At 45.2% G+C, this 26287-nt stretch overlaps 1 protein-coding gene across 2 annotated transcripts in view; it reads left to right on the top strand.

The window, feature by feature from the left end:
- Positions 1–26287, top strand: part of IFT56 (intraflagellar transport 56) — a gene marked incomplete at its 5' end in the record, with an annotated part of 385523 nt that overhangs the window by 56875 nt on the left and 302361 nt on the right. For both annotated transcript variants that reach the window (XM_082266190.1, XM_082266189.1), the window contains one exon: positions 39–153. In XM_082266190.1, coding sequence (XP_082122316.1) covers positions 39–153 — 115 coding nt within the window. The remainder of the gene's footprint in view (positions 1–38; positions 154–26287) is intronic.

Genomic DNA, 26287 nt, shown 5'->3' with positions numbered 1-26287 from the left:
CAGTATAATAAGTATAATTTGGCATGTTCTTCCTTTAGGTTTTTAAGAGTGCAAGTCAACAAGAAGGATGCAATCCTGATGTATGGGTTAATTTGGCTTGCACATATTTCTTTCTTGGAATGTATAAAGAGGCAGAGGAAGCAGCCAATAAAGGTAAAACTATATTTAATATCTTATTTGTATATTTATTGTTGGAGATGATAATTAAAATGTTAAAGAGAACAAGTCACAAACCGGTATTTGTAATAGTCTGAACTTCCAGTATCAAATTGTTTTACTCATGTTTCCTTACTGTTCGATGTAGCCATTTGCCCTGTTGATTACTTAACTCTCAGCTTGGCAAAGTTGATGATTCCCCTGCTTCTAGGTGATAACCTACACTAACACTTAGAAGATTGAAAATTAACAGAAGTGCTTTTGAGATTGTACAAAACACTAAAGGCTTCCTTAACTGACATTTTTACTCTCCTGCTATTTACCCTTAAAGTTTTTACTTTCAATATGTTTATTGATTATTGGAAAAAATTAAGCAACATCAAGAATCTAGTAATATGTAGGCCTGTAAGGCACAAGTAGTGACAGTTGTTTAATTATAAGTCAGAAGATCAGATACATAAATAACAACTTAACACCAAAAAATAAGCGAGACTACTTGAAACAATTACAAGTGTCCGATCTGTTCCCCAACCTCCATATGTATTCATTATAGTCAAGGGTCTGACAATATTGGTTTGCTTAGCAGGTCCTCTATCCAAATCCCCCTAGCCCACCCCAATGGGATTAAACTCTGGGCGAGGTGACCTCTCCTGGGACATGGAAACCAGGGTGATGACCCATCAACCGCCTCCTGTAAGGCCACTGGAGTAAACCCATCAAGGCCTGAATCTACACTGAATTCAGTGTAGAGGAGAGATAGAAACCGGTTGTATTAGGCACAGAAAACAGACACACTGCAATCTGTCAGTAGTGCACAGTCTCTGGGCACTAAAATAGTTAATGAAAAGAAGGGTAAAAGAGGATAGTAAGGAAAGTACATGGAAAAAGCAAGGTAGTAGGGCAGTTGGGACAGGGGGAGGAGAGTAGTGGAACAAGCTTTGCTGTAGCACATAGAATAAGGCTTTGCTGGGGGTTTTCGCCTTCCTCTGGATCAACTGCGGGTATAGGATTGTGTATATGGGATTGTAGGGTTGTGTTTTCTTTACTGTTTTTTGATTTGTATTGGTTGAGCCAGATGGACTTGTGTCTTTTTTTTTTTTTTTTTTCAACCTGACTAACTATGTAACTATGTAACAAGGTAGATCCAGGTTTAACCGTGGGACTTCTTTTAGGCAGATATCTGACCAGGATAAAGTAGGACCTTAATATATAACACCCAGGGCACCCAAGTGGCCTCAAATTCTCTGTTTTATCCCGAAGCTTAGCAACCAGTTGTTTCTGAGACATGATCAAAGACATTTTCAGTTTTGATGCCGAAATTGAGACTGAGGGCATTTTCCAGGCTCTCTCAATCGTAATCTTGGCTCCCAACAACATAAAAAGAATCAAGGACTGGGTGAATTTTGGAATTTTATCTATTCTTTTGTTCAAGGGGGCAACTGTTGGGCACTGTGGGACAGAGACTCCAGTGACTCTCCATATGAGGTGAACAAATTTGTTCCAGAAATTTCTAATGCGGGTACATGACCACCAGATATGAAACATGGAACCCAGAAGGTTGCATCCCCTGAAACACAATGAGGAGGCATTAAGTTAAATCTTGGCGGTGACCGGATGTAGAGCGGACCAGACGTGCCTGCCTGGAGCTCCGGGGACCCTGACTAATCCTTCGTTTCTCTCATCCTTCACCCCGCTTCTACCTGCCGTTACCGGACCTGTGGAGGGTCGGGACACCCGTGGGCTACGTCCGACATGCCTGGGAAGGGTAAATCCGCGGCCGCCGCTGCAAAACAGAAGCCGGCCTCCCCGCCGGCGGTGCCTCCGGACGCCATCTTGGAAGGCCTGCGTGCTCTACTTACCAACATGGAGCTCCCGGCGGAATCTGTTGCTGCTCCATCTGCATCCATCCCGGTCCAGGCAAGTGACACTGTCATGATTTTATCTGCCATTGAGCAGAGTAAGACTTCCTTATTGGCCAGGATTGATTATTTGGCGGAGGAGTGCAATCTTATCCGGGCTGACTTGGACAAGATTAGGGGGAGGCTTACGGACACTGAACAGCGTATCTCCTCGGCTGAGGACCTCACTACCCAGCACTCTGCCTCCCTTTCCTCCCTTCAGCACACAGTTCAGATGCTATTAGCTAAGGCGGATGATGCCGAAAACCGCCAGCGGCGGAATAATGTGCGGGTGCTGGGACTGCCTGAAGGGGCTGAGGGGGATAGGCCTGCTGATTTTGCCGAACGTTTTTTCAAGGACCTCCTGCACCTTACTGACCTGGCTCCCACCTATGTCGTTGAGAGGGCACATAGAGTCCCTACAGGCCGTGTGATCCCTGGGGCCCCCCCTCGCCCCTTCTTGGTCCGCTTCCTGAACTATCGTGACAGGGACCGTATACTGAGTGAGGCCCGCAAGCATGACACTTTGCCTTACGAAAACGCTGCAGTTCATCTATACCCTGATTTCTCTGCAGAGCTTCAGAAAAAGAGGAAGACCTTTAATGATGTGCGGCGGAGGCTCCGTGAAAAAGAAATCAAGTATTCCATGCTCTATCCCAGCCGACTCCGTGTGCAACATGCTGGCTCTGTCAAGTTTTTTGATTCTCCTGATGACGCGGACGCTTGGTTGCTCAGCCTGCGGTGAGCTTCCTTGTCCCTACTCTGTTGGCCTTGCTGGCTGGACTCCCTGTTCCCCCCTCCGTCCCCCCTTTTTGAGTTGTCTTATTGGACTGTGACTGGAGGGGACCCCCTCTCCCCGGATGCTCTCTGACTCTCCACATCAATGCCCCTGAGTAGTTTTATTTTTTTGCCCTTGTTTTTTGCTATTTTCCCCCTTTCTACATATGTGTCCCTGGAGCTGGGGCTGGTGACGGCCTCTATTGGACTTTTCCCACAAGATTGCTGTTCCTGGTCCTTGGGACTGTTGGGACCGTCGGCCGGCCTTGCCTCTGGTTAGCCCTCCGGCTACTCCCCTCCTGGCCTAGTGCCAGATGTCTATTGGCTGGACATTTTCCTAGTCGATAGTGTGTTGTTTTTTCTTCTAGGTTTTTGGGATGAAGTTGGCCTGTAGCACTGTTGCTCTCTGGCTGACAGGGGTTTCTATGTGTTCTTGTTTATTGTCTTTTCTTTTTTTTCTTTTTTGGTTTTTGGCTGCATACCCGTACTGTGTTTTACTATTCATTGTGCAATGTGCTATTTCACTGTGTGTCGCTGACTCCTTGTGGGTCGCTGCCCGAGCGGCTTGCTTCCCTGCACTAGATACTGAGGGGTGGCGTGGTTGGTCTCTCATCTGGCCCCTGGCTCCCCCGCCGCTGTTCCTATTTCTCCTGCCCCATTTTCTCTCCCAATGCTATGGCTGACCGCATTAGGGTGCTATCTTGGAACGTGCGGGGCCTAAATAGCAAGTTCAAGCGTGCTTTGCTATTCAAATATCTCCAATCCTCTAAACCACATGTGGTCTTCCTCCAGGAGACTCACCTGACGGGGAGTGCTGTATTGGCACTACGCAGGCGCTGGGTGAGTCATACCTTCCACGCCACCTACTCCACTTACGCCAGGGGGACCTCCATTTTGGTACATAGGGCCCTGCCCTGTCGTGTTGAGAGGGTTATAACGGATCCCAAGGGTCAATATGTTATCCTAGCTCTTGAGATTGCGGGTAAACTGTTTATTTTTGTCAACGTGTATGTCCCCCCACCTTTTTCTAGTGCTGTGTTGTATCACATTTATGATCGCTTGGCCGAATTCTCGACCCAGCGCATCTTTGTGGCTGGGGATTTTAACAGCATCCTGGATGGTGGCTTGGACACCTCGAATGCGAATCGTCAATCCTGCTCTGAGCTGTGCACCTGGGCCTCGACCTTGCAGCTCACAGAACTGTGGAGGTGGAAACACCCGCAGGATCGGTTCTATTCTCACGTGTCCTCGTCACACCGCTCCGGCTCCCGTATAGATCTTGCATTCTGCTCTCCCTCAGTCCTGCCATTTGTGCTGTCGGCCGGCTACCTGCCCGCCGGTCTCTCGGATCACTCCCCGCTTGAGATTCAGCTGCGGCTGGGTGATCCGGGGGAGCGGGGTGGCTGGAGGCTGGGCTGTGGGTGGCTTCAGAATCAACGGGTGGTGGAGGGGGTGTCTGGTAAGATTGCCCAGTACTGGGAGGTTAATGACCTCACCACATCCGCCTTGGTGTGTTGGGATGCTTTCAAGGCCACTATTCGTGGTGACTATATCTCCGCTATTAAGGCTGCGCGGGTGGAGTGCGCCTCGGTGAGGACGGATTTGGAGGCAGTGGTTAAGGAGTCCGAGGCTGCGTTTGCCTTGGATCCCTCCCCTGAGGCGTACTCCTCCCTGGCCCAGGCTCGGAGGGCGTTGCACCTACATGTGTCATCGGCCGCTGAGGCGGAGGTGGGGTCGCTGCGGGCCAGGATATTCGAGTCCGGGGACAAGAACGGCAGGCTTTTGGCTAACTTGTCCGCGGACTCTAGGTTCCAGACGGTGGTTCCAGTCATACAATCTGCGGATGGCAGTGTTCTTCGGGATCCTGCTGATATTCTCCTGGAATTTCGTAATTTCTATGAACGTGTGTACCGGGCGGACCCCCCCCCCGCCGGGGGGTCGGGACTTGGGGTCTCTTGGGGAGCTGGCGCTGCCCACTCTGGCCCCGGAGGACGTGGCTCTCCTGGAGGCGGACTTCACGTTGGAGGAGGTCGAGCTGGCTATTCGCTCCCTCCCCCCTGGGAAGACCCCTGGTCCCGATGGCCTGCCGGGGGATTGGTACAAGATGTATGTCTCTGAACTAGCTCCTAGGCTTTTGAAGACCTATGCATCTTGCCTTGACTTGGGAGCTCTCCCGGAGTCCATGTCTTTGGCGCACATAGTCCTAATTCATAAACCGGGGAAGGATCCTACTTTGTGCTCGGCCTACAGGCCCATTTCTCTTTTGAATTATGACCTGAAGATACTTACCAAACTGCTTGCTAACAGATTGATGAAGGTCCTTCCCTACTTGGTCAACATGGACCAGACTGGCTTCATGCCAGGCAAATCCACTGATATTAACATACGCAGAGTGTTCACTCATTTGCAGGTCCCAGCGGAGGCTCAGAGTACACGTGTGATGGTGGCACTTGATTTAGAAAAGGCTTTTGATTCGGTGGACTGGTCCTACATGATGTTAGTTCTGGAAAGGTTTGGTTTTGGCCCTGTTTTTTGTAAATGGATTGCCATGCTTTATGCTCACCCCAGTGCTCAGATTAAGTTGGGGGGGAGGCTGTCTTGTCCCTTTTCGATCGCGCGGGGCACTCGCCAGGGGTGCCCTCTCTCGCCTGCCTTGTTTTCCTTGGCTGTTGAGCCTCTGGCGGCGGCTGTTCGTGGTTCCGGGGCGGTCGGGGGGATCCGGGTGGGGTCCTTGGAGGAAAAGTTGGCGCTTTATGCTGACGATATTATCCTTTTCCTCCGGGACCCCGGCCGGTCGCTCCGTTCGGCCCTGGATCTGTTGGCAGTCTTCACCACCTTGTCTGGCCTGCGAGTGAACTGGGACAAGTCGCTTATCCTTCCGGTGGACGCGGGGGCCCGTGCCCACGCGGACCCGTCCTTGCCCCTGTGTTGGACTGACAGGCTCAAATATCTGGGCATAGTGATATCCCCTGACATTCGAGACTTTTGTGATCTTAATTTATCTCCCTTGTTGTTGAAATTCGGGACCAAGCTGCGCTCCTGGGCTAATCTCCCCTTGACCCTGATTGGCCGCATTAACCTAGTCAAGATGAAGCTGTTGCCCCCTCTCCTATATGTGCTTCGTCACTCCCCTGTCTGGATACCGAAGGCCGTTTTTCGTCGGCTCCACTCTCGCATCCTTACTTTTATCTGGAATTCTCGCCCTCCTAGACTTCGACTGACGATCCTACAGCGACCCTGGACTCGGGGGGGACTGGCGTGTCCGGATTTTTTCCGTTACTTCGTGGCGGGACTTTTGACGCATGCTCACAACTGGCTGATCTCGGATGCCTCCAATGCTGCGGTAGCCCTGGAGGCGGGCCTGCTGGGCTCATATGAGGCTTTACGTAACTTGTTGCTGCGTGGACCGAGGGCCCCGTACCCTGTCACTGTCTCGATGTTGGCAGTGATTAGGGCATGGAAGTTGCAATTGCCCTACATTCGGTTGGGACCTGGTCGGCGTTCCCCGAATTCCCCCCTATGGATGAATCCAGAGTTACCGGAGTTTTTCTCCATCCCGGATCCCTCCGTGTGGGCCTCCAAGGGCATTCTGTCTCTCTCTCACATCTGTCGGGGGGAGGAGCTTGCGTCGTTCGACCAACTGAAGGCCGATTTCTCCCTACCCAATTCCCACTTTTTCAGGTACCTGCAGCTCCGCCATGCCTTCCACAAACAGTTCGGTAATTTTTCTTGCGACTTCACGCTAGCTGACTTAGAGGCCATTCTCCGAAACGAGACCTTAAAAAAACCACTCTCCACTATCTATGGTACCCTGCTCCCCAGTGTGCACTCGGGGCTGGAGGTCCTGCAGGCCTTCTGGGTGGCAGAGGTTCCCGGCCTTGATGCGGAGGACTGGGAGGACGTCTGGGACTACCCGTTCCGTCACCTGGTGGCCGCCAGGGACCGCCTTGTGCAGTTTAAAATCCTTCATCGGTTTCATCTAACCCCGACCCGACTGCACAGGGCCTTCCCTGATACGCCTGCGGTCTGCTGGCGCTGCGGAGCGCCGGACGCCGCGTATACACACATGGTTTGGCATTGCCCACCCCTGGTAGAGTACTGGACCCGGATTCTGGACTTTGTTGCTCGAGTGACCACCATCCGCGTGCCTCTAAAGCTGGAGTATTGTATTCTGGGACTTGTGAATGATCTGGCCCACTCTGTGGCGTCTCGCACTCTTTTAGGACTTCTGTTGTTCTACGCTAGGAAAATGGTGGTTCTCCACTGGCGGAAGCCTGCTGCACCCACCGTTTCCTCGTGGAAATCTCTTGTGAACTCAGTAATCCCACTTTACAAAGCAACCTATGCTAATAGGGGTTGCCCGCAAAAATTCTCAAAGGTGTGGGACATTTGGTTGGAGTCTGATGATACTACCAATGATGCGGGGGGCCCTGCTGTATCGACTTAGGACCCTTAATTGTATTTGTTATTGCTAATTATTTCCCCTACATGCAGTGGACTCTGTTCAGATCTTCTTCTCTATTGATCTGATGGACCTTCACGCAGTGAACGGATTTCTCCTGTCACCGGGATCCTTGTGCGTTGAACACCCTTATGAAGTAGCAGTTGGGTGCAGCCTTGTTTGGGGTTGTTTTTGCCTTTTTGTTGCTGTGTATTTTTATTTTATTTTATTTTGTTCTTTTTTGTCTTGTTGTTGAGCCAGGGAATGCCCAATGGCTGTGTTTTTGTATGTTGTTCTTTTTGAAACAAATAAAAAGAATTTTCAAAAAAAAAAAAAAGTTAAATCTTGGCAAGTTTAGTTGGAACATAGTACCATCTAGTAAGAATTTTAACATTTGCCTCTAATTTGCCTTAGTGAAATATTAATGACATCTGTGTATGCCCTTCGGAAAGACTGAAACCACTTGTCTGGTTCCCATTGAAAGTCCAAGTCTGATTCCCAGGATTAGACATAGGAAGGTTTGTTCCCCTTGTTTGCCAGGGATGAATAGATGATAGAGATGCCACCACTCTGATCCATAATCTTGGAGCACCATTGTTCATATAACAGTATGAGGGGTTCAGGTTTGTTATCCCAGATAGTCTGTAAAAAGTGTGTAACTTGGGAAAGTCTGAATTTTTCATAAGAAGGTATTTTCGAGTTTACTTATACCCCAGGGAAAGAGGACCTATTCTGGAAAGCTGAAAAAGTGACCTATTCTGGAAAGCTCTTTGTTCATCCACCAGCAGAAGGCCTGAATGTTCATGCCAGGGGGAAAGAACGGATTATGAAATATATGGGAAAGTGGCTTCAATGTGGAAATTAGAGGAGAGTTAGTGAAGACCGGTAAACAATGATAGGGAGTGGGAGAGTGTAGGGGCCAAAATCGTGGGTCTCCATTTAGGGGACACCAAAGGAGAAAGTCAGTGATATGCTGAGGGACTGCCTGCCTCTCCATAGAAACCCAATCAGGTTTGGGACCCCTGGAATATACTATGGAAAACTGTGCCAATTGAGCCGCCTGGAAATGCCACCAAAGTTTGGGAAGTCCCAACCCACCCTGTGTTTTCGGACGGAAAAGAGTTTGCTTAGTTAGTCGATGGCCTTTCTCCCCCCACACAAAGAGTAAAATTTTAGACTGGAATTTGAGTATAAACATTTTCTTTATGGGTATGGGAAGGGAATGGAATAGGTACCATAATCTGGGGAGTAAAGTCATCTTCATAGAATTTATCCTACCAGGATAGACCCCATTTGGACCAATTTTTCAAATCTTCCTCAAATTTCCAGCACATGGGAGGGTAATTTACAGAATATAGGTTATCTATATTATTTGAAAGTTGGATTCCCAGATAAGGAATAGAGTCCGAGGCCCATGCAAAAGGAAAGTGATGCTGAAGCTGGTCTACTAATTTAGCAGGAACTGAAACATTTAAAACTGAAGATTTGGAAACGTTCACTCTTAGGTCTGAGAAAGCCCTGAAATCATGAAGCAGCTGAAAAACATTAGGCATCAAGATCAGTGTAGAAGTGAGAAAGAGCAGTAAGTCATCTGCAAACAATGCGCATTTATGTTCCTGAGGTCCACGGTGAACTCCTTTTGATATCTGGGTGAGATCTAATGGCTATGGCTAAAGTGGAGGAATGGGAGGAATACAATGGATGGAGGATACCTGAGAAATTTTGTCCAAAACATCATCTTTTCAAGATATCAAAAAGATATGACCAGGAAATTGAGTCAAATGCCTTCTGGAGGTCAAAAGGTAGAAGAAAACCCTCCTGAGGAGGGCCTCCATCCCAACGGGAGTGAAGCAATACAGGATACGATGTCTATGGCTCTCCTAATCTGGTCTGGACCTTGCCTGCCCGGGATGAAACTCACCTGGTCCTTATGAACATATTTAAAAATAAAGCTAGACAGTCTTGAAGCAAGAATGTTTGTCATAATTTTTAGATCATTATTAATAAGAGAAATTGGGCGATAATTACAGACTTGACTCCCATCCTTACCCGGTTTTGGGGTGACAGAAATATAACCTGATTTCAAGTCGGAAACCAAGAGGGGCTCAATCTTGGAGGGAATTGAAAAAGTGAGCTTGTAGGAAGATAGTGAAGGGCCAAATTTTTTATATTATGTGACTGAAAGTCCGTCCGGTCTGAACCAGATTTAAGGGTTTTAATGGTCTCCAGGATCTCCTCTGACCTAAAAGGTTTGTCAAGTAGATCCTTGTGATTTCAGGAGATTTTGGGGATGGGAAGGTCCCCTAAGAAGGCCTCTCGTTTGTGAGGGACGGGGGGCAACGTGTGAATTAGATAATTTGGTATAGAAATCTTGGAAAGTTTCCATGATCTGGAGAGGATTTTGGATCAGATCTCCTGATGGGGTTCGTATTTTGGGGAAAGATAGAGAACGCGGTTTCGGATTGAGTTTAGTTGCTAATTTAGAGCCAACTCTATATTTTTTGGGAATAGAATCTAGCACCTGTCCATCTTAGATGTTTTTCTGCTTTGTTGGTTAAGGCCAGATTCAGTTTCACCCGAGCGTCTTCTAACTGGGCTAATGTGATTTGGTTAGGGTTCGCTTTGTGGCTTTTACTCGCAGAGAGAAATTCTCCATTTAGTTTCTCAATTTCCACACTTCACTCCTGTTTTAGCTGAGAGGAAATTTGGATGAGTTTCTCTCTCAACACCGGTTTATGAGCTGCCCAAACTATAGCCAGAGAGACTGCATCATTGTCATTATCTAAGAAATATTACATCCCAGTTTTTTCCAGAATTGAGCATTGCACAGGATCCCTCAGAAGCAATTCATTGAGCCGCCATCTGAATAGACCAACTGTTCCCAAGGAGTGCCTAAGGGACCACATTAGCATAGAGTGGTTTGAGAGGGATGTGTCACGGATTTTGGAAGAAAGAGCTAGAGGCACCGAAGCCGATTTTAGAAAGATGTTGTCAATCCTGGCAAAGGTTTGGTGAGTTGCGGAATAGTGTGTGTAGTCTCTGGTATGGGGGTTTTATCTCCCTCCATATATCTATCAAGCCTAGTAAATTTAGCCGCTGAGCTATTTTAAGACTTTGTCTAGGGGGGCGTTTTGTGCTTTAGGGTCCAGTCCCTGATTTATCCAAAGAGTGGTCAAAAGCTATATTAGAATCACCCCCTATAACCACCGTGCCCCTGAGATGGGATCTGAGAGCTTTTATCATAGATTAAAAGAACCTCACTTGGAGTGTAAGATTAAATAAATGTGTAAGTCCCTCCATCAATGGTGCCTACTAGTAGAACGCAACGGCCCTCAGGGTCCTTAAGTACCTTTTGAGGATGAAAAGTGCTTGGAAAATAAGTCTGCTACTCCTCATGTCTTATTATCTGCATTCGCTAAGTAAAATTGAGGGAAGCTCTGATGGATGAAGGAAGGGTTGTAGGAATCAGGGAAGTGGATTTCTTGTAGAAGTACGTCCGTCTCTAGTGTATGATATACAGTGTTGGTAGTAACTGCGTTTAAGTAAACGGCATTACTTAACGCAGTTACTTTTCAGGGTAACGAGTAATCTATCTGATTACTCGTCCTCTCCCTGTAACGCCGTTGCCGCTACTTTCGGCTGCGTTACTGCAATTACATCTACCGCCACTAGATGGCAGTAGATGTAATTGTATTCCCCCTCTCCTCTATGACCGCTGTCCGCGGTACTGGAGAGAGAAGAGGAGGAGACTCAGTCGAGTGAGTCACGATCGTCTCGTCGGACAGCAACAGCACAACGCGCCATAGAGGGCACAGTGTTCCACACCGCCACCACCAGTGTGCCACACCACCACCACCAGTGTGCCACACTGCCACCACCACCATCACCACCAGTGTTCCACACCGCCACCACCAGTGTTCCACACCGCCACCACCAGTGTTCCACACCGCCACCACCAGTGTGCCACACCGCCACCACCAGTGTTCCACACTGCCACCACCAGTGTGCCACACCGCCACCACCACCAGTGTGCCACACCACCACCACCAGTGTTTCACACTGCCACCACCAGTGTGCCACACCGCCAACAGCCAGCCACTCCAGGCAGCAGGTACCAAAAAACAAAATACAGTTACTCACAGTCAGGAGGACTCAGGACTCAGACCCCCACAGTATGCCACACCGCCACAACTATTAAAGATCTCATAGAACGTAATTGCATTATAGAATAGTAAAAAAAGTCGCAGTTACTTTGCTGAGTAACTAATTACTTTTTCAATGTGGTAACTGAGTCAGTAACTCAATTACTTTTTGGGAGAAGTAATTTGTAACTGTAACTAATTACTTTTTTAAAGTAAGATGACCAACACTGATATAGTTGGAATAATTTCTGTCATTTTACTGGTGAATTAAGCCCTTGAGCATTATGAGAGATGATCTTTAAGTGTGTGTTGTGAGGTCTAGCGTAAGACATGGATCAGAATTGTGAGCAACTCAATGTAGGAATACATCTCACCCTGGGAAGGTAGGTATTTGCACCTGGGGAGTAATCTGCAACAGTGCCCATGCCCCGATCCTGAGAGTCAGTGGATGATGAGTTCCCAGGGGAACCTTGAGGGGGGGGGGGGTAAGGAGAAGGAAGGGGAGAGAAAGAAAAGACCAGGAAGAAAAGGAGGGGGACATAACAGGAAAGCAGTTAACAAACACAAAAGAAAAGAAAAATTCCAAAACCCCACCCCAGTTAGGAACATCCCAGCCACTTCCCAACACAAAACCTGATGTTGATGAAATCACCAGACCGGGGCAACATCAACCTATCTCTGAGGAGAAAAAGTTTACCCCCTCGGAGACAGGTGGAGGTGCATTGCAACCATTCCGGGTGCCCCACCTAAAAAAGTACTAAATATCATCTGAGTAGAGCCCTGTCCCTCATGGGAGAGAGAGAAATGAAATCAGAGCAATCTGCCCCCAGCCACCCACAACCCCTGGCAGGGAACACCTTAAATGGAGGAGGTTCCCCCAATCCACCGTGACTAGCTGGGGGTCTGACACCTAAAAGAATTCTTCAATATCAAGTCAGTTGTATATTTCACCTGTGTTAGTTCCCCGAGATCACCCAAGACACTTTACAATCAAGTCAGACCTTGTAGCCAGTGTGAGTGGAAGAGGAAAAATGGGGAATCTCCATAAACAAAATCAAAAATTACATATTGAAACAGTGAAACATTGCCAAACAACATTGCTAAACCATGCCCCCCTCTCCACCCCCCAGAAGAGCCCACTAGGGGACCAAGGGAGAAACTTGAAATGCAAGGAATAATAAGTTGAATTTGTTGAAATAACTTTCAAAGGTCAATTCCAGTGAGTGATGCACAGGACCTTACAGTCCTCAGAAGGGTCGACCAGATCATGGAGGGAAGGAATCCTTCAATCTCTTGGACTGCTGCTTCTGCCATACAAGGGTGAAAGGGCTGCTCGGGGAGGGCTTCTTAGCTGATGAAGTGCCTTTGTTGGTAGAGAATGGTAAGATCACTTGGGTGATGTTCGCTCTCTTAGAAGGAGGAGAAGCTGTGGACTTTATTCTTAAAGAAAAGGTTGAGGCAAAATGGGAAGGACCATTTATATGTAATGTCCCTTTAAATCAGAACTTTAAGAAGAGGTTTCAATGAGCAGCGTTTCTGAACAGTATATTGAGAGAAATCCGTAAAGACCTGCATCTGATGGCTTTCAATTGAGAGCTTGTCTGGGTTTCGTGAAAGCTTCATCACCTCTTCCTTTACAGAGTAGAAGGTTTAACAATGATGTCTCTTGGTAGACCATCTTTTGCGTAAAGGTTGCAGAGCTCTGTGAGCCCAGTCTAGTTCAAGGCGCTGTTCTGGAATATCTGGAATTAAGTCCTTAATAAAGGAACGTACTGCAGGGATCACTTCTTTCACAGATTCTGGGAGACCTCTAATGCTGAAATTGTACCTCCTGGATCTGTTTTCCAGGTCATCTATTTTGGACAATGCAGTCTCCAATTCATCCTGTAGGTCCTGTATTCTGCAGGTATTTTGGTTAATACTAGCAACTGATCGGCCTTCTTTTCTCGTGCCCAGTTGCTGGGCCTCCTTGTCCCACGCATTTGGGGTGGCTAGTATGTCACTCATGGGGGTGAGGATTAGATCCTCCATCAACCTCCCAATCAGAGACTCAGTGGAGGCCGGAGAGGGGGCAGCCTGCTGCTGGTTACTCACTGCGGAATTTGCCGATAGAGAGGCTGAGATGCTGTCAGTATCTCAGTCAGCTATTTCTCCACCCCAGAAATGTGCCATGTGTGGTCGCGGCCGCCATCTTAGCCAGGCCTTCTTGCCGTGTGGAGGAGTCCAGTTGGCACCTCCTCGCGGAACCCATGGACATCCGGTTGTTCCTGGGGTTCTCCCCGATCGAGTGCCGGTGTTGTGGGCCCACAATGAGGGCTCAGGGAGCGTGGCGAAGATCAGAGGACCGTAGTGATGTGGAGCTCCAGAGCTAAGTTGCCATCTTGGACAACTCCACCCTAAATTTTTTTTTCTTATTGAGGTGCCCAGACTATGCACAGCACAGTTTTTACATATTCTGAACAACCCGCAAAAGCGCGTTAAAATAATCCCCTGTTCACTTCTGTAGCTATAGTATTTATGGAAAAATGAATCTTAACGCTGGGCTCACACTTGTGCGATGGCAGAACCAGATTCCTGTATGGATTTCCGCATCGCACCTAAATCGCCGGCGGTTCACACTGACATCTGCAAACCACTGCAGGTGTCAATGTAAAGTTAATGACACCCCCAGATCAGTTTGTAGATTGCAGTGTGAACTGTTAAATGGTGCAGGAATCAGATTGCACAGGTGTGAACACCCATGCAATCCATATCCATTGTGGACCAAAAAAAAGGGTTCTGCACCATTTTGGTGCGAATTTGATGCAATTTCAGTCATACAGTTTTTATGGATGAATTTGCATCACACAGACATTGCATGTGATCTGCACAGCAATGTGGTGCGAATCACATGCGATGTCTGTGATCTTACAATTGTAAACCCAACCTCAATGTTTGCAACAGAGACACTGAATTTTACAGTTTGTTTTATGGAGAGCTGAATATTGGCAGCTTGCCAAGCAATAGGCTAAGATCACAGTTTTGTACTGAACTAACTAACACACGTTACCACACACTACACCATGCAATGCAAGCTTTAGTTCACTGTGGTGCCATTCATTTTGAATGGTAGAAGAACTCAAGTCAAAAATGTTTTTTGTTTTGTATAAAATGGGACTGGGTGGAGGTTTTAATTAAAATCTTTGCTTGTTTATGGAAGTTTCCTCCCACTTCCTGTCCTTTTTTGGGCCCTTTCACAACGAATGCAGTTGAATGCATTTTGAACTGCACTCCAACTGCATAGACAGCCCAAAATCAAGGTAATCTTATCAAGAAAGTTCACTTCATCGCAGTGCAGTTCAGCACAGTTAAAAAAAAGTAGCATGTTGTATTTTTCTGCACTGCAAATGCAGGGAACGCGCTACAAATGCATTGCGCTGCACCACCAAAAAAAAATTTGTAGTAATGTTATAAACTGTCCCTCCTTCCTATACCCATCCCTCTCATTAACTTATTGCTCTGTGCATTTGGTGTGCGGAGAGTACAGCCAAATGGCATACAGGTCACCAACAGATGTAGAGGACTTCATTACAATGATCCAGGAGTACCTTGTGCTTTATGATCCCAGACATCAGCATTATAAGAACAACAGAAGAAAATTGATGATCTGGAAGAGAATTACAACAAGAATTTACTTGATTAAGAAATGGACATGTACCTCTGCTTGTTTTGATCTCCCAGACCTCTCTCTTTTCAGGCTCTCTCTCTCTCAAACATAGGTGACATCCCCTTGCTGCTCAGACAGTCTTGCTTGACAGTTTTCCCAGTGCATCTAGTGTGCGCCTACCGGAGACTTCTGGGTTCTGTACAGCTCCCCTGCACTCACGGGAATCTGCACCTGGGAACACACCCTGCTGGTTGTCCACAACACCCAGACACAGGGTTGGAGATTTCCTACTGCCCAAAACTCTTAAGAATATCAAATCTACAGAACCCTATCCAGAAATACCAAAATCCAGTGAAAGCTGCCAGAGCAGTTCTCTCTGCTCAAACTAAATGCTCCTTAGTCCTGCATGTGCAAACCCTGTGTCTTTTTAAACCCATTTTTCCAGAGGCAGGGATTCTCACTATCACAATATATAATTACATATATATATATATATATATATATATATATATATATATATATATATATATATATATACATACATACAGTATATATATATATATATACACACACACACACACACACACACACCCTCCAAGGTCATTGCTTAGTCCTATTTGAAGTTACATAAACAGGAGCAAAAGAGCAGTTTTGCTCAGCATTGGTGTTAATCTAGCACCTTGTGCTAATTTTTTTGAAATTTTTGATAAACCCTAACTTTCCAGTTTTCACTGACTTTGCAAGATGGTTAGCCATTCTAAAGTGACTGAAACCCTTGGGCAGCAGGTTATCTAAATGAAGCCAAAGCAATGACCCTTTCAGCCATAGCAAGAGAAGTTTGTTGTTCCAAATCTGTGATTTCTAAAATAATGCATCTTTACAGTGCCTTGCGAAAGTATTCGGCCCCCTTGAACTTTGCGACCTTTTGCCACATTTCAGGCATCAAACATAAAGATATAAAACTGTAATTTTTTGTAAAGAATCAACAACAAGTGGGACACAATCATGAAGTGGAACGAAATTTATTGGATATTTCAAACTTTTTTAACAAATAAAAAACTGAAAAATTGGGTGTGCAAAATTATTCAGCCCCCTTAAGTTAATACTTTGTAGCGCCACCTTTTGCTGCAATTACAGCTGTAAGTCGCTTGGGGTATGTCTCTATCAGTTTTGCACATCGAGAGACTGAAATTTTTGACCATTCCTCCTTGCAAAACAGCTTGAGCTCAGTGAGGTTGGATGGAGAGCGTTTGTGAACAGCGGTTTTCAGTTCTTTCCACAGATTCTTGATTAGATTCAGGTCTGGACTTTGACTTCTCCATTCTTACACCTGGATATGTTTATTTGTGAACCATTCCATTGTAGATTTTGCTTTATGTTTTGGATCATTGTCTTGTTTTAAGACAAATCTCCGTCCCATTCTCAGGTCTTTTGCAGACTCCATCAGGTTTTCTTCCAGAATGGTCCTGTATTTGGCTCCATCCATCTTCCCATCAATTTTAACCATTTTCCTTGTCCCTGCTGAAGAAAAGCAGGCCCAAACCATGATGCTTCCACCACCATGCTTGACAGTGGGGATGGTGTGTTCAGGGTGATGAGCTGTGTTGCTTTTACGCCAAACATAACCTTTTGCATTGTTGCCAAAAAGTTCAATTTTGGTTTCATCTGACCAGAGCACCTTCTTCCACATGTTTGGTGTGTCTCCCAGGTGGCTTGTGGCAAACTTTAAATGACACTTTTTATGGATATCTTTAAGAAATGGCTTTCTTCTTGCCACTCTTACATGAAGGCCAGATTTGTGCAGTATACGACTGATTGTTGTCCTATGGACAGAGTCTCCCACCTCAGCTGTAGATCTCTGCAGTTCATCCAGATTGATCATGGGCCTCTTGGCTGCATCTCTGATCAGTCTTCTCCTTGTAGGAGCTGAAAGTTTAGAGGGACGGCCAGGTCTTCATAGATTTGCAGTGGTCTGATACTCCTTCCATTTCAATATTATCACTTGCACAGTGCTCCTTGGGATGTTTAAAGTTTGGGAAATCTTTTTGTATCCAAATCCGGCTTTAAACTTCTCCACAACAGTATCTCTTACCTGCCTGGTGTGTTCCTTGTTCTTCATGATGTTCTCTGCGCTTTAAACGGACCTCTGAGACTATCACAGTGCAGGTGCATTTATACGGAGACTTGATTACGCACAGGTTGATTCTATTTATCATCATTAGTCATTTAGGTCAACATTGGATCATTCAGAGATCCTCACTGAACTTCTGGAGAGAGTTTGCTGCACTGAAAGTAAAGGGGCTGAATAATTTTGCACGCCCAATTTTTCAGTTTTTTATTTGTTAACAAAGTTTGAAATATCCAATAAATTTCATTCCACTTCATGATTGTGTCCCACTTGTTGATTCTTCACAAAAAATTACAGTTTTATATCTTTATGTTTGAAGCCTGAAATGTGGCAAAAGGTCGCAAAGTTCAAGGGGGCCGAATACTTTCGCAAGGCACTGTACAATGTCACAAACTCATTCAAGTCCCCCAAGAAGGCTGGTCATCCATGAAAGACAAATGCAAGAGAGGAACGTCACCAGATAATGCAGAGAATCTCAATGGGCAATCAATTTAACACTGCAGATGTGATTGCTCGCCAGTTCAGCGTTAAACAGAGTAAGGTTCTGTCTCTTCATACAGTGTCTCGCCGTTTCAGAGAATTTGGACGTAACGCGCACTCTGCAGTGACCAAACCTCTTATTAGCAGACCGAATCAAAAGGCTAGACTAACCTTTGCTGAGGAGCATGTTGTGTGGACAGGGGAGAATTGGTCCAAATTTCACTTTAGTGATGAAAGCAAGTTTAATTTATGTGGGTCCGATTGGAAACATTATGTTCACCACCAAACTGGGGAAAGACTAAACCTAATGTGTGTAAAGAAGTCAGAGAAAGGTGGAGGGGGGAGCGTCATGGTTTGGGGGATGTTTTCAAATGTTTATCAGAACCTTCTTCGACAACATGTGCATTCACCCAATCAGCCAGCCATTTTCATGCACGACAATGCCCCCTGTCAAACAGCAAAACGGGTAAAGCTGTTCCTTGAAGCTGAAAACATTGAAATAATGAAATGGCCAGCCCAGAGTCCTGATCTAAACCCAATAGAAAACCTCTGGAAAATCCTGGGTGAAAAAGGTATGGCCAAGAAACCCACTATAGTCACCGAACTGTGGAAGACTGGAAGAAGAGTGGAACGAAATCACACCAGAGCAGTGTGAGAGACTAGTGATGTCCCGTGGCCACAGATATGCCAAAGTCATTCAAAGTAAGGACCTGTACACTTCCTACTAATTGTTGATTGTTGTAACCTTCAGAAATTTGGTTATACTATTTTACTGTGCTACAGTCATTGCTGTTCTCTAATTTTGATCATTGTGTTTTCTACAAAAAAAAAGTTTTTTTTTTTTTTTGTTGAAGTACCTTGGTTATTTTGAGCTAGGCCCAGGCAGAACAGCCACAACAAAAATTTCATTAAATGTTGAGCAATGAACAGGGCCGGATTAAGAGGATCATGGGCCTGGTGCTGAGGATTTGGGTGGGCCTTTTTATAGAAATAAATAAAATGAAAACGCAAACAATTTTTTGTTAAAACAAATTAAATATTTTAATTACCAATAAAGTGCCATAACAGAAACATATTGAACATATTTCTTTTTTGTAAACAATAGAAAACTTAATTCAATAAAACCATTATAAATACAACATTCGTAACAACCATTTTTTAAATAAATATAAACCATATAAACAATTTAAATTAAATGTATGATGTTTGGCTCATACAAATATGTTTCTTAAAGTAATATTATTATTATTATAAAGAGATTGTGCTCATGTTGGATACCTCCTAAGAGTGCTACATCCCGGATACAATTGGTATAGAGAAATTTCCCCTTGTTGTGGGACTTTATAGGCACTTATATATGTTAGAATTTAATACAGATAAGACATGTATATCGTTTATTGAAAAACATTAATAATGAAACATATAAGTAAGCAATGTCTTCCAGAAAGCAGAGTGGGGGAGGCACAGCAGGAAGGGACGCAAGTGCTCCGCCATCAGGATCTGAGGATCCTAGTCCAGGTTTCACTGTGGTGAGTTCCCGTGAAAGATCAGAAGCGACTGGCCAATCTGAGCCACTGCGCTTGCTCATGGATATAGAAATACGGGGCAACTTAGGAAACAGTGACCATAGGTCAATTCGTTTCAGTATTAATTATAGTAATAGGAAACACAAGGTTAATATAAGGACACTGAATTTCAAAAGAGCCAATTTCCGAGGGGGGCGGGACCGGAAGCCGCGGAAGACGGACGCTTTGGAAAAGAGCTCCGCCGGAGACAAACAGAATCGGTGTCCATCCACCTCTAAAAACCCACCAATTGCCCCCAAAATCGGTGGAGGCACCCTCCGGGACCCACTTCACAATCCTGGAAAGTTTGGGGGAAAACGGACCACGATTTCCGCGGTCCGGATTTGAGGCCTACAAGACAGCCGAAGCCGCGGACTTTCCTGCGGGATCCCGCGATCGGGCGGCCAGCACTCCGGTAAGCGGCGGTGTTCTGCCATAGAGGATAAGTGCACATTACCCCCTGCAACCAGGCCACAATACCCTCCGACCTCTTCCATCACAAAAACAATCAATACATCCTCAGGCAACTGGGCACTAACCGCCATATTGCCCCCATGTGCAGTGGGCACCCCCAACCAATATATACACCTCAAGTCAGGAAGGTGGTGACTGGAAAAGACCACTTAATACTGTAACTCCTTACCGCCTGAAGGGACCGTGACATCTGCCGCACAAATCATCCGCAGCTTCACAACACTGACAGGATCACAAATACACTGAGCCATAAACAAGCATGGGCAGAAGAAGGAGAGATCCTCCAAAGCTCAGCAAAATGAGCAAACCTGGGCTTCATCTCAGCCCCGGATCTTTCCAAAATAGCAGCTCCACGCAGCAGATTAGAGGCAGCTCTTCTCAACACTGCAATCCGGCTCAATCCATCCATCCTCTCTACCAGATAGGCAATCCAGATAGTGAGAGATCCTCTGGCTAAGCCTCTCCTATCTCCCCATCCTCCAGAAGTCCTGCCAAAGCTAAGCAGAGGATCAACTCTCCAGCTAAACAGTGGCATAGCATGGACAGTAACCCCTTGCAACAGACAGGCCTCAATACTAGCCAAATACCACATACTCAGGATCCCTTTGAATCCTTCCCCACTGGTGGTCAACCTGCTTCAGAGACTACTTTGAAGAATATGTTATATACACTCAAAGCTTCGATGCATGCGGATATGATGTCTTGTATGCACCAGATTAGACAGGAAATGTCCAGTATGGGGAACAGAATCCATATAGTCAAAGAATCTTTGGGGAATCATGCTCTATCCTTCAATACTATGGTGGACGCTCACAACCACCACTCTGATGATATTGCCTGGCTGAAGGATAAAGTGGCAGACTTGGAGGATAGGTCGAGGCGCAACAACGTCAAGCTGCGGGGTATACCAGAAACAATACAAGCCCCTGACCTAATGCAGTATGCGACTCGTCTATTTACCACCCTAGTCCCCTCACTGTCTGCTGCAGATCTGGCCATTGACAGAATACACCGTCTACCAAAACCTGCATTCTTAGCAGCAGAAATCCCTAGAGACGTCCTGCTGCGAATACACTTTTTTCAAACAAAAGAAAAAGTCATGTCAGCTTCCCGCCAAACCAATGACATGTCAGGAGAGTTTGCAGGCCTGCAAATCTTGCCGGACTTATCACGGCACACTCTACAGAAACGACGCAACCTGTCAACCATTACTAAAGCGCTTAGGAACCACAAGATTCCACACAAGTGGAAGTACCCCGCTTCGCTGGTCATCACCTATAATGGGAACTCTACCACAGTCACAGCGCTTGAAGAAGGGATTGCCCTGCTTCAAAAATGGGGGATACTATTACCAGCGGAGGTAACCAACCCCCACAGGGGGCCTGGCCCTTCTCATTTACCCGAGGAATGGAATGTTGTGTCCAGAAAGAAATCGGAAAAACAAAACAACAAATCCCACGCGGATGGTTTTCCCACTACTCATCCTCAAAATCACGGTCCCCAGGCCCATGGATCTTCCTAAATCCATATGGCCCCTCACCCAGAACTGTTATTAACTGTTTCAGTTAATCACGGACCTATACTATGGTCCCTTTTTTTACTAGTTCATACCCTTCTTCCTTGTTCGTTTTTGTTTTGTTCTTCCAATGCACATCTTGTACACACTGGTTATACCTTCATTCCTCTCTCTCATGAAGTCCACCAAGCCATTAACCGGGCTATCAATTATACTAGCGCCACATCGCCAATAAATGAATCAAAATACCCACCATAATGCCTTTCAAGTGTCTCTCAATCAATGCTAATGGACTAAACCACTCGGTTAAGAGATTCGCAATGTGGAAAGAAGTGAAATCCTCAAACGCCGACATCCTTTCAGTCAAGGAGACACACTTCCAAACCGCAAACCATCCCAAGTGTTCCCACAGAGATTTTCCCAACATTTTCCTGGCAACATCCCCAGCTAAGAAGAAAGGAATCCTTTTTGCCATAAAAAATACTATCACCTTTCAATTGAAGGAAGAGATTGCTGACCCAGAAGGCCGTTACCTGATCATTACAGGAGACTTTAATAATCTACAAATGACCTTTGTCTCAATCTATGCGCCAAATACACATCAGCTCAGATTCCTGCGTAGACTTTTTAAGCTCATTGCCAAGAAGAAATATGGAAACCTGGTCATCTGTGGAGACTTTAACCTCACAGTAGACCCGGACATAGACACCTCTACCTCCCCAAAAGGTCGTAGGATTTCTCTGCTCAACTTACTCAATAGTGAACATCTCTACGACGCATGGAGGTGCCTTCATGCATCAGAAAGAGACTTTACCTTCTATTCAGCACGACATAAATCGTATTCCAGGATTGACCCCTTTCTGGTGGACTGGCACCTCCTAGGAAGAACTACCTCTGCAGAGATTAAAAACATTACATGGTCCGACCATGCAGCAATAGAAATGACTTTGAATGAAGGAATCCCAAGATCTGCGGGGCAAGTATGGAGATGTAACATCAGAAACCTTCAGACTGAACAGGTTGGTAAGTGTGTATCCCAGCACCTGCAGGAATTCTTTAGTTTAAACGAAAACTCGGTCTCTAATCCATGGTCCTTATGGGGTGCCCATAAGGCATTCATAAGAGGCATATGCATCCAACAAAATTCTATAATGAAAAAATTATACAACCAAAAACTCTCTAACCTTCTATCCCAAATCAATACCCTAGAACAAAAACACAAAGCTGTACCTGACTCATCCTTAGGCAATACCCTTCACGACCTGAGACATGACCTACGTCAACTTCTGCTTACACAACATGACAAAATATTCCGTAAACTCAAAACAACATACTATGCTCACGCTAACAAACCTGGAAAAGCACTGGCTAACAGAATCAAAGCCAAACAGACTAAATCCAAGATCTCCCATATGACTAACACTCAGACGAATACTAAATATACCCATCCTCAAGACATAGCAAATGAATTTGCAACCTACTATCAATCACTATACAATCTTGACCAGGACCATACCATCCACACCCCGACTACAGCTGAAATATCTGCCTTTTTGGATAAATTAGACCTACCGACCCTTACCGAACAACAATTGTCTATACTCAATGCGCCATTTACGCATGACGAAATTAGGAAAACTATAAACTCACTTCCCAACGGTAAATCCCCGGGACCCGACGGGTTCCCAAGTGAATATTATAAATTATACAGCGATACTCTAATACCACATCTACTGAATGTTTATACTAAAGCTGCAACCGAGATGAGTTTTCCTGCAGATATGCTCGGAGCATACATTGTTACCATACCAAAAGCAGGGAAGGACCCATCTCTCCCGGGCAACTACCGCCCTATATCTCTGTTGAATACAGACATTAAAATTTTTGCCAAAATGCTTGCAGGGCGCCTACAGGAGATGGTTCCCTCCCTCATAGGAAAAGATCAAATGGGATTCATACCAGGTCGCCAAACTTCAGACGCTACTAGACGTATAGTAAATGTGCTACACATGGCCGAAAAAAGTCAAACGCCTTCTCTCCTCCTTTCCCTGGATGCGGAGAAGGCGTTTGACAGAGTCAACTGGAGCTACATGACGGCCGCCCTACACAAATTCGGCCTTTGAGGCAATATATTTTCTGCCATTATGGCACTTTATTCACAACCTTCTGCCAGAGTCTTCGCTTCAGGAGCACTGTCCAAATCGATCACCATATCCAATGGTACCAGACAGGGATGCCCCTTATCCCCTACAGTCTTTAATTTAATTATAGAACCACTTGCTGCAGCCCTACGCTCTGACGGACACGTTCATGGCTTTAAAATTGATGGTTATGACCATAAAATAAATTTATTTGCAGATGACATTATATTAATGATGACAAAACCCGAAATCTCTCTACCCGCTGCATACCAAACTTTGAATAAATTTAGTAAAATTTCATTTTACAAAATTAACACCACGAAATCGATAATCCTTGACCTAGGAGTATCTCCTGAAACTAAACAAACCTTAATCAACACCTGTCCCTTTCCCTGGACTGCAGACAAGATTTCGTACTTGGGGATTTATATTACCTCCAAAACCACAGATCTTGTTAAAAATAATTTAGGCCCCCTTAGACAAAAGCTAACATCTGAATTAGAAAGGATAGCTTCCCTAAACTTATCCTGGGGGGCTAGAATCTCTGCTATTAAGATGAACATCTTACCACAAATCCTCTACCTATTCCGAGCCCTCCCTGTCCCATTCACCAAAACACAATTACACACTCTTGTAGCCACATTGAGGAAATTTCTATGGCTGGGTAAAAAAGCAAGAGTTGCATATAATATACTCACAAACCATAAACACCAAGGAGGAGCGGGACTACCCGATATTTCCGCTTATTACTGGGCCACTAGACTCGACCAGCTTAAACACTGGACCCCCCGTGACGATACCCCCCTTTGGTCAGGAATCGAAAAACACCTAGTACCTACCTCTAACCTTAACCTAATACTGCTAAGAGACCTTTGGATCCCATGGAACTTAGCCAAACTGCCACCTACGGTTAAGGCTTCTCTCCAAGCCTGGAGAACAGTAAACAAAATAGAACCAAGAGTCATACCTACTGACATTCACAACTTACCACTTTCTATTCTCACGACTATATACAGTAATCTGAATGTCTCCAAATTAAAAACCCTAGGACTAACGCAAATCTCACAACTCTGGTCACCCCTAGGTCTCAAAAACAGAGAAGACATAATGTCAGAATTTAAGCTACCGCCCGACACATCCTTGACCCTATCAAGAATACTTTTTCTACTTGGGAAACACTCCCTAACCTCCACCCATGTTAATCTAACCACATGGAACTTCCTGGTATCAAACCCCCCGGCCAATAAAGGCATAACTACCTTCTATAATATCCTAACAAGTGATACAACCTCAGAGAAAACGGTAAATATGCTTAAATGGGAGAAAGATCTGAAGCTAAATCTTACCTTCAAACAGTGGCATACAGCACTGTGCTCTATATATAAATTTTCTAAATGCACCAATCACTGGGAAACTACAATTAAAATTATCAACAGATGGTATTACACACCATACAGGCTGGCCAAGATGGCGCCGTCAATACCCTCACTCTGCTGGAGGGAATGTGGCAAAACAGGTACCCTGCATCACATCCTGTGGGGCTGCGCATCCCTCACGAGTTTTTGGCATAAAATATTCCAGTGTATTTCCTCATGCACAGGAGTATTTTCTCCCCCAAATCTAGAACTGGCAATATTAAATATTAACATTGACATATACCCTCACAACCATAGACAAATGGTAACTCACATACTGTTAGCAGCCAGGACCCTTATTCTCCGCAATTGGAGATCTACTACCACTCCCAATCTGCCTGAAGTAATATCTCTTGTTAATGACAATTATCTCCTAGAGAAATCTCTAGGAATCAATTCCCTGTCATATAAAAAATTCCAAAAGTCCTGGGAAAGCTGGCCCTATCTAAATCAGGCATTAAGACTCTCTTGAAATAATAATACCTGCCTAATGGCCATAAGGATAGTGGGGGTGCTCCCTCCGACCGGACCTAGTGACAATGCTCCTTAGGGTTCTAGGCCCGGAACGGTGGAGATTCTCACTCCTGTTCTACTCCCAGACAAAAACATAACTGATGTCAACTTTAAGTTATATAGTGCTATTCTTTTTTTCACTTGCCATACCTCTTTACAACCTGTAACGCTTTGGTTATACCTGATCTCTCTTTGTTATAGTTCATGTATCTGTGTACATGCATTGGAACCTGTTGAAAGACTGTAATTTCTGTTATATTTGTTCTAATATTTGCTTATGTAAAAACTCAATAAAAACCTATTGAATGGAAAAAAAAAAAAGAGCCAATTTCCCAAAACTGCGCTCTTTGCTAGAAATATCAAATGGGATAGAACCCTGGGAACAAACAACACGGAGGAAAAATGGGAGTGCTTCAAGAGCATACTAAACAAATGGATTGGCCAGTGCATTCCAAAGGGAAATACATTTAAAAGAGCAAAACTAAACCCTGGGTGGCTCAACATAAAAATGCATATTAATACTAAAGAAAAGGCCTTCAAAAAATACAAGGCTGAGGAGTCATTGGCAGCATTCACGCATTACAAAGAGTGTAATAAGAAATGTAAAGGCGAAATCAAGGCGGCTAAAATAGAACACGAGAGACATATAGCGGAAGAGAGTAAAAAGAACCCCAAGAAATTCTTTAAGTATATAAACAGTAAGAAAGCGAGGCCAGAACACATTGGCCCCATAAAAGACGACAAAGGAAATCTGGCCACAGAGGACAGAGAGAAGGCAAAAGTATTAAATAATTTCTTCTCTTCGTTCTTCACAAAAGAATTGGGGGGGTACACTAACCCAGCTTGTAATGCTAAACTAAATAATACACCTCAGGAAGTACCGCCATGGCTAACAGAAGATAGACTTAGAACTAAACTAGAGAAAGTAAAAATTATTGAAAAAAAAAAAGAGATTTCTTTGGATTTAGTGTCTGGGGGGTCTAAAAGGTGTGCCT

This window comes from Pelophylax lessonae (assembly GCF_965119305.1).
Source record: "Pelophylax lessonae genome assembly, chromosome: 8".
Lineage (NCBI taxonomy): Eukaryota > Metazoa > Chordata > Amphibia > Anura > Ranidae > Pelophylax > Pelophylax lessonae.
The sequence above is the reverse complement of the archived record's forward strand: the minus strand, read 5'-3'. Positions and strand labels throughout refer to the sequence as shown.